The 13,619-nt window shown below is 42.4% G+C and overlaps 1 protein-coding gene across 2 annotated transcripts in view; it reads right to left on the bottom strand.

Annotated features, from left to right (window-relative positions):
• The window catches only part of DPP10 (dipeptidyl peptidase like 10), a 1,575,897-nt gene that overhangs the window by 1,249,804 nt on the left and 312,474 nt on the right, over positions 1-13,619 (bottom strand). For both annotated transcript variants that reach the window (XM_086957361.1, XM_086957360.1), the window contains exon 2: positions 11,471-11,585. In XM_086957361.1, the coding sequence (XP_086813487.1) occupies positions 11,471-11,585 (115 nt within the window). The remainder of the gene's footprint in view (positions 1-11,470; positions 11,586-13,619) is intronic.

The raw sequence follows: 13,619 nt of genomic DNA on the forward strand, positions 1-13,619 counted from the left end.
TCAACCGTCTTTTAATGGAAGAGGTTGTAAATCCACCTTTGATTTTGTCCTAACCTCTAATAGATATTCATGTAATGTACTCTCCTGTAAGACACTTGATTCCATACTGAGTGATCATTTCCCCATGTGCCTAGTTTTCTCATTAAGAGGGCATGAGAAAAAACGTGATAAGAACATACGATATGATACCAACATCTGTTTGGCCAGTATTAACGGATACACGTTAAACTGGGTAAAAGTGGGTAAAAGTGGACCCTGAGACATTTCTTGGAAGCCTGATTAATAATAGTTTAGAGGAAATAATGACAAGCCTCTCACAGAATAGGGAGGATCATGAAATACTTTCTGCCTTCCTTAAGATTTCAGCCGAAGCTAGGAAGTTGTTAACTAGAGACAAAACACAATGGCCAGTGATCCCCACAGGGGCTAGTTCGACAATGAATGCACGAAGGCCCATACATTCTTAAAAAAGGCACTACACGACGAACCAAGATGTAGGGAAAAAATAATTCAGCAAGATCTTTGTATCGCCTGGCACAAAGAAAATGTAGGATAATATTAAAAAGGGAAGCGTGAGATGCTCTACATGAGGCTTGTATAAATAAAGACACCACTGGCTTTTGGAGAGCGGTTAATGCACCTTTTTTTAACAATAGAAAAACAGATATCATAGACATGGCTATCAGTGGTGAAATATGGCAAAACTTTTTTGCAGGGCTTTACACAGAGGTTTTAGATGATAACACAATAGAGACACCTGTCCCTAGAATAGTTGAGAGGATTGATCATGGACCACTCCGTTTAGAGAATAATATTACCCTGGAGGAAGTCACCAGGGCAATAAATGATAGTGCCTCTAGGAAGGCACCAGGGCCCTGATGATATTCCGGTGGATGTCTATAAATCAAAAATAGGCCTATGGGCCCCTCTTTTAACTAATGTACTCATGAGTTGCATCCGTTATGGGCTAATCCCTACATGGGCTGATGCCATTGTGATACCCATTTTCAAGAAAGGGAATAGAAATGAACCCAGTTGTTATCGACCAATATCCTTACTAGATAACTTTATGAAAATTGCAGGAATGGTCATTTTAAATAGGCTTGAGACATGGACAGAGGAGACAGGTATTTTATTTTTTTTTCAATATGGTTTTTGAGCTGGCCTAGGTACCATTGAAGCGGGACTTAATCTATCTGTGATTATTGATAAATATACGAAATCTAAGAAGGGCAAACCTTTTCCTCACTTTTATGGACTTAAGCTCCGCTTTTGATTGCGTCAAACACGCTATGTTGCGGGATGCCCTTAGAGATTTAGAGTTGGATCCATCTTTGATATTGTTCATAAAGGAATATATAGGGGGGCAGGCGGGAGAGTTCGGTATGGGACACAGGGAAAATGTTCGCCCAGGTTCCCCATAAAAAGAGGGGTGAGGCTGGGATGCATTCTTGGTCCTTTGCTTTTCTCGCTCAATATAAATAGTCTAGGGCAGTACTTGAACGAGCAACAACATGAATTTCCATCCATTAAGGATACCACTGTTCCCATTTTATTTTATGCGGACAATGCTGTTTTAATGTCCCAGACGCAGATGGGTCTGCAAAGGTCTGTTTCAAATTTTGTTGCATATATAACTGAGTGGGGTTTAAAGGTGTACATCGCCAAGACTTTTACAATGAGCTGCGGGACAAAATGCAGACATTTGATATCTTTATTGATAAGATAAAAATTGCCTGTATGGATACATTTTCCTACCTAGGGATAACCTTTGACAGGTAGGGTTCGTGGAAAGCGGCTGTGAATAGTAGAAACTTGACCTTCTCGAGAGCCATAGGAGCTGTAATCAACGTCTCAAAAAAATTAGGTGGAAGACCCGTCCCGGAGTTGTTGGCAATCTCTAAATTGAAATGCATCTTGACAGGGACATACGGGGCTGGCATATGGGGTTTTGAATGTATGGAAAACACCTTTGTCCTCTATTTGTTGGCAGTACTTTCTTCGACTGCCACTTATTGTTGCCATAGGGAACTTGGTTTAACACATACCGCGGATACCATAAAGAACATTCCCCTGCTCCTTTGGCACAAAGTATGGGTGTCGTTAGAGACGGGCCTTAATAAGGATGTAATTATGGACTGGCTTAAGCTGAATGGGGTGGCAAATTTGCCATGGATGGGTTACATTAAAAGCATGACAGGTGACATAGGCCACCCGTATTACTTCCACAATCCAAGCAGTTTGCAATCTGTATCTAGAAAATCCCTTAAGTTACACTTCTTAAATTATTTTGAGAACAAACGTTGGCTCATCGAGAGCAAAAATATATCTGTCATGGCAAATCACTTGATGTCCACCTGTTTGGGGCTACAACCCTATTTGTTGTTGGTGCAGTGCAGTTTTCAATGTATACTCTTAGCCCGTTTTCGTAGCATGTATTTTTTTAGGATAGTTACTTTTCCTGATATCAATGACTGGACAAAACATTATCTTATCTGCCCATGTGCTGACATCTCTAGAATGACCACAATGCCCTGCACTTTGTTTTGTAAATATTACGTTGTACAGAGGAAAAAGTTTTCATTGCTGATTCTTAGAACTTGGAACCTAAAACAATGTAGGACAGCTTTTTTAAGATTACAAATGTCAGAAAATGAATATACCATCATGGCCATTTCTCTTTTCTTAAAGGACGTTATAAGGTTTCGAAACACTAAGTGAAGCTACTGTTAAAGACCTGGTGACCTTATATTCCTTTTGTGTAAATATATGGTTGTCTTTTTAATGTGAACTTCTTCACTTTACATCATCTTACACTTTGCACTGTAGAATAGCTTTTTTAAGATTACATATGTTGGAAAATTAATACAACATCAAGTCCACCTCTCTTTGCTTAAAGGACGTTATAAGGTTTCGAAACGCTATGTGAAGATCCTGTTAAAAAACTGGTGCCTTTATTTTCCTTTTCTGTAGATACATGGTTGCACTTTACATCATCTTGCACTTTGCTACTGTAATTGGAAACGTATACTCTTTAAAGAAATAGTTTTTATTGCTGTGTTTTTATGATTTTATGACATGAAATCGAATAAAGCTGTTTTGATTTGACTTGCATGGTAAAGTAGATGGAATTTTTTTTAAATGGTAATTTTAGCTCAGAAAAAAAATATTACAAATATTTTCCTATTAAATATTAATGTATATTCATTTCATATATTTATCAAATTTAGAACATTATTAAAAAATGCTACAGCACCATTAAGTTAATTTGAAATAAATCTTTAATAGGAATGTATTAAATTAAACTAACGTTATTTTTCAAATGTTAAATAAAAAAATGTATTTCCCACGCAAAAAAATATTTGTTTATTATGCATTAATACTTATTGAATGTGATCTATAGAAATATTTAAAATTAATGTACTGAAATTTTAATACAAACAATTTTCACACTCATTTTTACATTCAACCTACTGTATTACAATGTTTTATAATTACATAAGTAATCACTACTCAGATTTCAATACTGTTCACTTTTTCTTAGCAGCAATCCTCAGGGAGGGGGCACTGTTTGCTTCACCAAGGTGTGTTTAGTATTTGCTAATTTGTATTGTTTTGGGTATGTTATGCAGATTTGCACAGCACACTAACACCAAAGAAAGTACCCTGGTGCTGAGCAGGTGTGAGTCTAGGCACACCAAGGGCCTAGTAGGACTACTGGAAAAGCCAGGTCTTCCGATTTTTGTAGAATTAAAGAAGTGAGGAAGAGGTGTTCCATTCTTTAGGAGCTATGTAGAAGAAGGCTCAACCACCAGATCTGATTTTCCATATGGGTGGCATTTGTGCATGTAGAAGTCCAGATGAGCGAAGGTGTCTGGAAGATTTGTGAAAGAAGATGCGATTGTTTCAGTATACTGGGCTAGTTTTATGTTGTGCTCTGAAAGTGTGGGTGAGGAATTAGAATTGTGCTTGTTTGTGAATGGGGATTCAGTGTAGCTACTTCAGGTGTAGTGTGATGTGAGTCTGGCAAGGGAGGTAGAGAGTGATTCTGGCTGCTGAGTTCTGAATGGCCTGCAACCTTCTGTTGAGTGTTTTGTTTATCTCAGCATTGAGGGTGTTCCCATAGTCCAGCTTGCTTGTGAATGGGGCATGCATGACGGTTGTCCAGGTGCTGATTGGGCGACATTTTTAAAATCTCCCTTTGCATCTTCAGGCTATTGAACAATGAGGCGGGTTAAGCATTGACTTAGCATGTCATGTCTAGTTTGCTGTCAATCCAGATGTTCTTGGTGTGGGTGGTTGTAGGGAAGTAGGATCTGCTTTTATGGTTACCCCCTACTTTTTGCCTGGGGCTAAGCTGTTACTTACTAGTCTGACAGGAATCCTGCTAATCAGTATCTATCTGCTTTCTACCTTACATTGTTATGATCAGTACTTAGGTCCATCCCAGATTGGATACTGGGGAACCCTTATAAGTCCCTAGTAGTGTGGAGAAGTGTGGCTCAATGGTTAGAGCGGCAGATCCTGATGCAGAGGTCTGGCCCGGGACCAGGGTTCAATTCCCCGTCTCGGTGGGTCTTGGGCTCAAAATTCCATGGTCCTGATAATTCTCGCCTCGGTGCCTATTCTAATCATGGAGTCCCACTCTGCAACTCTGGGCAATAGCTTGCTTAATCTATACAACGGCCCCCACAACGCTAAGGATGCCTGGCCTCCACCTTGGGTGTGCCCAGGAGTGGACGCCTCAAAGGGAAAGCCAGGATGGGTTCCACAGCAGTATTCGTACAAGCGCCTTGAGACCCTTGCGGGTGAGTAGTGCGCTATACAAGCATCTATTTTCATTTACATTTAGTATATGATGCTATGGTACCCAGGGCATAGGTACCCCAGAGGTCCCCCGTGGGCTGAAGCATATATTTTGCCACCCATTGCAACCTGTGCAAGCTGGTCCTAGCACCAATTACTAAAGATAGAGGTTTCCTATGTTTAGGGTCACTGCACTTAAAACCTATAAGCCACCCCTTTAGTAGGCCTTTGCAGTCCTGAAGGCAGTGTGCTTGGTTCTAAGTGAGAGGGTGTCACTGTATGAGCAGGGCACCCCTACAGTTTACAGAGTCCATTCTCCCGGGTTGCCAGTGAAGCAGCCATATACCATATAGAGGGGCATGACCATCTCGAAAAAGCTGCAACAAGTCCTACCATGTTTCATATCAAACATTTTGGAATCATACCGCCACACTGTAAACGGTGTGGGAGGTATGATTCAAAGCACTTGAAGAGTCCTCTGTTAGGCTGTCAGTATTTCTGATGCCAACCTTCTAGACCCGGACAGCACAAAATGGTTGCAGCCGACCAGAGACACATTTCTGCCCCCATGCTGCTGAGCCAAGCTCGAGCAGGGGAAGGCAGAACAATAGGCATTCTGTCACAGGGATGTTTGACCACCTCCCAGACATGATGTAGTGTATGTGGACCGCATAGGTGCACTTGCCAGTGCCACTAAGTCTGCATTAGGGGCACATTTGGTGCCCTCTGCATAGTCCAGTTCAACCCTGTCCTGGGAGCCATTGGCTTCCACTCTGAAGTGAAACTGGACAAAAACCATGGGAGTAGAGGGTCCCCTGAATCGTCCCAACTATTTCCTAACGGTACTTAAGGGCTTACCGCTGTGTGGGTCCCTATATTCATCATTTGATACGATTCAGATCAGACACTGCTTCTTCTTCTACCGTCTGGGTACTCTGGACTTCACTGGACTTCGTTTTGGCTTGACTTCATCTCCCTTCCAGTCTGCTGAATCTTCTCTGCCTGTGCACCATACAGGAACCTTCCAAGGCCTGTGGGCATCAAAGACACCTGCAGGAATCTTCCTTGCAGTTCCTCAGTCACTCCCCTGCATTCGCAGATACCTCAACTAAGTCGACCCACTGCTGATCCTGAGCTCCTCTGGACTCCGTAAGGTTCTGCTACACAGGTAGTGGTTTTCCACAGGTCCTCTCACCAAGTTTGTGTTCAGTATCCCTTGTGGGGGTTCCAACAACCGAACCCCTCAACACCACGTCAACTTCCAGTTGCAAAGGCTTGTTGGCTTCCTTCCAAGAAGATCATCAGGCTCCAAGTAGCCCCATCCTCAAGCACATCCAGTTACCAGAATCTGTAGCCACACCACATTGTGTTCTGCATATTTTGGTGAGCTGCTTGAGGTCCTCTCACGACTCCAGTGTTTCCGGTCTATGAGTCAATTTGAGGATCACCTTTGTTTCTTTTTGACTCCTCTGATTGCTCAGGGCCTGCTCTGACGTCTCTGCTTGTGGGGAGTCCCCTGGACCTTGCTGGTCCTGACGTTGCTCCTCCTTCAATTTCTGCGTTGGTTGCAATTTCCATGGCTTGGTGGTGCTCCTGCTGGACACTGACCCCTCAGCACTCGACATCCTTTGTAGGACAGCTCATGCATGGCTCCTGGTCTTCATAAGCATCACCTGGTCCTCACAGCTGCACAGTTAAGGTCATCATCATTCATCTTTCAACACCCAACATCAAATGGCGTTCATCTTCCAAATCTCCTGGTCACCCCTGAGTGACATAGACTATGTCCCCTTTGCTTGCAGGTACCTCTCATCTAGAATCCACCTTCAGACTCCACCGGACACTTTCTCCTTTTTCAGCAGCGGCACTTTCCTGAAATCCTCCATTGGGTTTGACGGCGGTTTCTGACACCACTTAACACATGCACTCGTCTTCCTTGATGTAGGTAATGTGGGTACTGGGGTGTCCACGGGTGGGGTGGTTCTCCAACCTTTTGCCTTCCATGGGGTTTATTCATGGTCCATCTTTAAAAATCCTACTGCTACTTAGATGTAGAGTTGCACGGAGCAAGCAGTTGTGTTCCCACACTGCACCCTCTCCATGGGGTCCCTATCTACTCACCTTGGGTAGTTCCTTGGGTCTCTATCACTTCTACATCCTCTCAACACTGTGTTGACCCGAGCCTGTGTTCTCATACCACTTTCTGAGTATATGGTGTGGTCTCCTCCCTAGGGCCCACTGTGTATTTTATGCTATTTACTGTGTTTCTATGCAAAGTAGTGTGTGCATTGTGTTTATCTCCATGTAGGAGATATCTAAATATATTAGAGAGTATTTTATAATAAATACATATTTTTATAAATACCTTGTGTGGTTCTTTTTCACTTAATCTATACTATAAGATTGCATTCTGGTAAATCAAGCTGCTTTACACAACTTCCGGACTAAGTCTGAAGGCTGATCTCCACAGCTACCACTGAGAGAGTTTCTAAAGTTATCTAAGACCTCTTAAATCACCATAAGGGTTGTCTGGACAGGTGCAAAGTGCCCAATTACATTAGTGGACATCATATACCAGGGCAGCTTCTCACAGTGGTGGAGTTCGGTGTCATTTCTAGTTTTGTTGGTCACCAGGTGGAGTCCCACCTTGATGTGCTATTCCCAAAGATAACAATTGCAGTGTTGTCGGTGTTCAGCTTTAGACAGTTCATCTTCATCCACTGTGCAATTTCAGCTGTGCAGGCATTCCACTTGCTCTGGGTACTGCACAATTTGTCTGTGAAGGAAAGAATGGGTTTCATGTCATCCACATAGGAGATGTTGTGAGAGCAGATAATGCTGGTTAGAGGAATCGTGGATGCATTAAAGAGGGTCAGACTCAGGTAGGATCCTTGCAGAACTCTGCAGATGAGGTAGCGGGCAGTCTAGATGTACGGTGCCAGGGTGACTCACTGTATCCCTCCAGTCAGGAAGGAACAAATCCATTGGAGTGTTTGTCCTTGGATTTTGATGTTGTGTAGTCACTGGTTGAGGGTGAGGTGGGAGACTGTGTCAAATATTGCGGAGAAGTCCAGGAGGGTGAGTGTTGACATTTCTCCTCTTTCCAGAGTCATGTGGGCGTTATCCATGGCAGCAATGAAGGCAGTTTCCGTGCTGTGGTTGGTTCTGAAACCAGACTAAGTGGTGTCAAGTATTTGGTGGCTGTTGAGGTATTTTGGAGAGGTGTGGTGGAGGAAGGGGTCTGATGGGTCTCCTGAGAGGCTGGACTTCAAGATGGCAGATGTTTCTTCTGGACCAATGCTAGGATACGTGGTGAGCATTGGTTCTTAGGATAAGATCAGGAGGTGTAATAAGGTCTGTTAGGTGTGGTTGCAGGCTGGATTTTCTGTAAATGGTGGTGGTTTTGTTGTGAATAATGTATAGAGATTAGTACAGAGGTCCTGCAAGTGGGTGATCAAATTGGAGGCAGCCATTGATGAGGTGAAATCTTTCACAGTGGTAAAGATTTCTTGGCTTCTACTGGTGCTGTCATTGATGTGATCTACCAGAGTGGAGTATTTAGGGGTCTTGATAAGATGGTGGTAGCATCTGAAGGTGGATTTGAGCATGCTCCTCTCTTTATTTTTGTGGCTTATTCTCCACTTGCTCTCCAGTTGTTTGCAGTGGCATTTCATCATCTGAGTTCCTCCTTGTACCAACTGCCTGTGGTCTAGAACTTGTTTTATTGCTGTGTTTGAGGGTGGCCAGGGAGTGGGCTCAGGGGATGAGCCTATCATTGACATTCTTGATTTATTTTGGGAGGATGTCTTTCTGTGTTCGGGTTGGCAAATGTTGAGAATGGTGTTCTAATCCTTGTCAGTGATGCTGTTCCAGTTTTGGCAGGCTGGCCTGGTGGCTGTGCGGTAACAAGACGAAATATCGAATTCAAAATATCGAATTACCAAAATATCGAAGATAGAATATAGAATGGACTAAATATCGAATGGATAGAATATAGTGGTGAAAAATATTGAATTGAAGGTAAGTAATTTTATATTGAATAGAATTTTTTACCCCTACGCTACTCAACGCTTTCCCTACTGTTGCACTCTCTGGAGTGGGAATAGTAATTTTTACCCCTACGCTATTCAACGCTTTCCCTACTGTTGCACTCTCTGGAGTGGGAATAGTAATTTTTACCCCTCCACTATCCTACGCTTTCCCTACTGTTGCACTCACTGGAGTGGTAATAGTAAATGTTATATTTATTATTTCATTACATTTAAATTACTTTTAAGACATTTAAAAAAATCGATATTTTGACTAACTATATTTTTTTAACTATATTTTTGATTAGATATTTTTGTACTTACCTGTTTGTAGATAGGAATTTGATATTTTTGCATTCTACATTTTTCTTCGATATTTTGGTAATTCTATATTTATGAATTCGATATTATATCAGTGATCTGACTGTGCATGTGTATTGAACCAAGACAGGATGCTGAACTTGACACAGGCATGGTTTATCAAGGGGACTGTCAGATGTTGGTAAATGTAGGATCCAGGATGTATCCGGGGATGTGGGTTGGTCTTTTTCCAATTTGGTGAGGGCCAGGTTTCCAAGGACTTCAATGAGTGTTCTTGAGTTGGGGTTGGTGTGGCCTTCAGGTGGAGGTTCAGGACTCCGAGTAAGATATAATTGCTAGCATCAAGTACAAGTGTGTGATGAAGTTTGTGATGCTGTAGGTGAAGTTGGTGTGAATGAGAGTGTCACTTAGGTTGAAGTTGGCTGTGAAATGGAGCTTGACCGACAAGTGTTCCATGTTGGAGAATGATGTTTCCATGGATATGGTGCAGCTGATGGTGTTCTTGTGGATGATGGTGATTCTGCCTCCAGGATGGGGAAGTCTGTCTTGTATGGCAATAGTGGAGCTTGGTGAATGGCTGCTGTAATTTCAGGTGCTGATACAGGGTTCAGCTCAGTTGTTGTGAGGAAAACTAGGTCAGGTGCATTGTCAGATGCACCAGCTGCTGCTGCTACTGAAGCCATTATATAGATCAAAAAGGTACAGAGAGGTACAAACAGGTCTTCCTAAGTCAAAGGACAAAGTCAGAATAAGGAAAAAAGGTGGGGTCTTTCATCCTTTTGAAATAAAAAATGTATTGAACCAATGAAATGTGTTATTTTTAGGTCACATGACCAGGGGCTTCATCATTATGAAACCAAAACTGTTATGAACCAATGGAAAGTGTTATTTTCAGGTCACATGACCCGACGCGCTTACGCTATGCGCCCCGGTGCGCGTCGGACGCCTACATTGCGCTATCGTATTCGCTCGAGTGCTTCCGGGTGTGCTTACGCCGTGCGTATTACGCGGACGCGGCCACGCGATATGTCACGATCATGTTTTCGTTCGCGAATTTGGTGCTTACGGGACGCTCCCCGGTGCGCGCCCCGGGGCGCTTCATAAAACTACGCTTTCCGGGGCGCTCATCGGGCGCGCACCGGGAGCCCTCCAAGTAAAAAAAAAAAAAAAAAACAATATACAAAAAAAATATTTGGCAAAATACATATGCTGTCTTCAAAACACATACAAACAGTGAGTCAGTCACCAACCCATACAGCCACTTATACACAAAGTGAAACACTGATACATACATTTCAATATTTAAAAGTTACTTGCTAATATATGTATTCCATAAGATACACTTAATGAGGCAGTTAACCAATCAATTCTTTTAAAAACTAACATCCATTTACACACTTATTTAACCATTTACTCTTCCATCGTCCTTTACAAATACATATATAAAACATATATATTTTTCAGAAAGACACACATTCACTGGATGGTGTCATCAGTGATGTCATGACTGATGTCATGAGTGATGTTACTGACCATGTAACATATATATACATATATATGTTAGAACTATTCCAGTCTTCATTTGAGAAAAAGAAAAAATATTAAAAACAAGACACTTTATATCCCCCATTTTTCGCGTTTTCTTAATTTGTTTAATACTTATTGAAATATTTAATCCTATAGAATGTTATAAGATTTTTGCTTCTAAAGTTTAAGACACTGTCACCAGGGCCGGACTGGCAATTGCGGGCACCGGGCAAATCCTTGCTGCACCGCAGGGGTGGGAGTCGGTATTGGGACCCTGGAAGCCGTTTTTGTTACAAGGCCAATTTTGCCGAAAATCGGCCCCGGCAAAGAGCTCGGCGGCACCTCTAACCCCCCGAGTGGGGAGGAGGGAGCGGCCGAGCACTTTGCCAGGGCCGGTTGTGGTTCCCAGTCCGGCCCTGACTGTCACTTAAGTGTGACCATAACAAATACAACGTATGCTCAATTTCTAGAGCCAATAATGTTTCCAATATATGATCATTCATACTGGCAGCATGTTTCACTTGCACTACTTGCGTTTTTTAATATACTCAAAATCAAATCCAAAGTATTGAGAATGCACTAAAGTTGTATATGCACATTTTGCACTTTATGGTTTACATCTTCAAATCACGCTGTTATGCAATATTTACCTCTTTGCAATTTGTAAAGCCCAATCAATTGGCGGTTAATTTTCATAAGACAATGCCCATAGATGCGTGATTCGATAATATTATGCTATAGACAAATGCATACACAACCATGTTTCAATTATTCACTGTTAAGCTTACCTGGCGTTAAAAGAATCACTGACATAGTGATAAGTGAACATACAACCAGAATTACAAGCAGTGCAATGGCAATTCCCTTCCAGTTCCTTTGTTGTGGACTGTTGCTTCCCAGCTCCTGCAAAGAAAGAACCAGCATTCCATAATTACATGGTCTTAAAAAATATACATATATATTTATAAAGAAGTCGGCGTTTTCATGCTACAACACAGTATGGAAGCTGATTATCATCCTTTCATTCATAGTATTCCAGTAAATTATTCACACAGATAGTGTATAACAGGATATGTTTTTTTGAACTATGTTAATTTTCAACTGAGGAAATGAAATCACTTCTGCACAATCGCTCCAAACTAAAGCTGTATGTTTTGAAAAGAATCTGCAAGAAAATTACACTCGACACCCAAAAGGACAATTATTGTGATTTGAGGCGGCGATTTCCCTTTACGCTGCTTGAAGAACCTTGTAAAGGCTTCTCTCCTTCAGCTTTTACCGCACCCCCTGCAATTGTTCAAAGCGGCTTAAATATTACAGAATATTTGCAATATCACAAGCATCGCCGATCTAAGCCACAGTAACAGTTCTCCAGAGGTCTCAAGCATCAACAAATCCGCTTGTGTGCCTCTTGAAGCCTGCTTTGGCAATTCAAGAGCGATTTCTACTTGTCCCTTGAATGTCCTATACTCTCACGAGCAACTGGTACACGTCTGAGGCGGGTATTTTTTAAATTATTTAAAAATACTATCACTGTGCTGCGTCTGTTTTTTATCAGGCAAGACATACAAGGGGATACTTACCAAATCCCCATGCAACGCAGCGTAGCCTCACACAAGGCTGCGCTGAAATGCTCGCAGCCACGGCCCGTGGAGGGAGTTTCGGTGAGGCGGAGAGGCGGGGCGGGGGGTGCTAAAAACTGGAGTATGGATAATTGAAGGTAAGTAAACAATTTCATTAATAAAACGAATTTCGTAGCGCGCTCTGCATCACATTTTGCAATGCAGGGCACGCTACAAAATTCGTTTTATTAATGAAATTGTTTACTTACCTTCAATTATCCATACTCCGGTTTTTAGCACGCCCCACCCTGCCCCTCCCCCGCCCCGTCTCTCCGCCCCTCCGAAACTCCCTCCACAGGCCGTGGCTGATTGCTCGACAGGTAGGGTGCAGGAGAGCCCCATATTTTTAAAAATATGGCTCTCTCCTTTCCTTTCCCTTGTGCTGGTGCTGATTGAGCAAGTGTGCGCCATGCACCCCCTTAGCGCCGTAGTGCTAGGGTGTGTGTTTGTGTGAGTCTGGCATAGGTTTTGTACAGGAAGGGTACCCTTCCTGTACAAAATACTATGTCTAGACACGAGAGAAAGCTTTTCACACTTTGTTTGTGTGCTGCATAGTGCAGCATGTATGCATAATCGGAAAAGGAAGGAGAAATGAAAACATGAAAACATTTCTCCTTCCGCCTAGTTTAAAAGGGCACAGTTTTTTCACGCTAAAACCAATCTACTGTATTTAGTAAATTAGGTTTAGCGTGAGAAAACCTGGGTGGTTGCATGGGAACGACCACGCACCACCCTTCGTATGCCCCCATGGCGCAAAGTAATGCGAAGCAGCACTATGCACAGCTTCGCATTCATTTTACGTTATTTCCAGGGCTAAACAAGTTTAGCGCTGGTAAATAAATTAGGAAAAAAAGATTTTGCGCCATTTTGCAGCACTTTTGTGACACTAACACAGCGCAAAATCTTGGAAAATCTTCCCCACAATTTCTAAAAGAAGGAATGCTGGTAGGTAGAAGCGCTCACTCTGCAGCTCTTCATGCCATCAATTTTGCCGACACATAAGCACATTCAATCTAGAGTTCTTGATTCACTCTTTCTCACAGGATTATTGTTCCCCCACTCTCTAGAAATAAAGTCAATTTGTTATCTCCAAAGGCGAGAGCATACTGTACATGGATAAAAGAGACATTCGTGTAGAAAGACAGCATGCAGCATAGCACTGTGTGAAAATGAGCAGCATTGCATTGCGTGAATGGTACAATATGTCAATGATGTCATTGTCCGCACAGCCCTAAAAAGTTGTTTTAACATTGCTGTCAGTCTTGGAGTTGTGGTGCAAAAACAGCCCAAAGGTGCCTTCTGTGAGATGGGTACT

This window comes from Lissotriton vulgaris, chromosome 2_1 (assembly GCF_964263255.1).
Source record: "Lissotriton vulgaris chromosome 2_1, aLisVul1.2, whole genome shotgun sequence".
Classification (NCBI taxonomy): Eukaryota; Metazoa; Chordata; class Amphibia; order Caudata; family Salamandridae; genus Lissotriton; species Lissotriton vulgaris.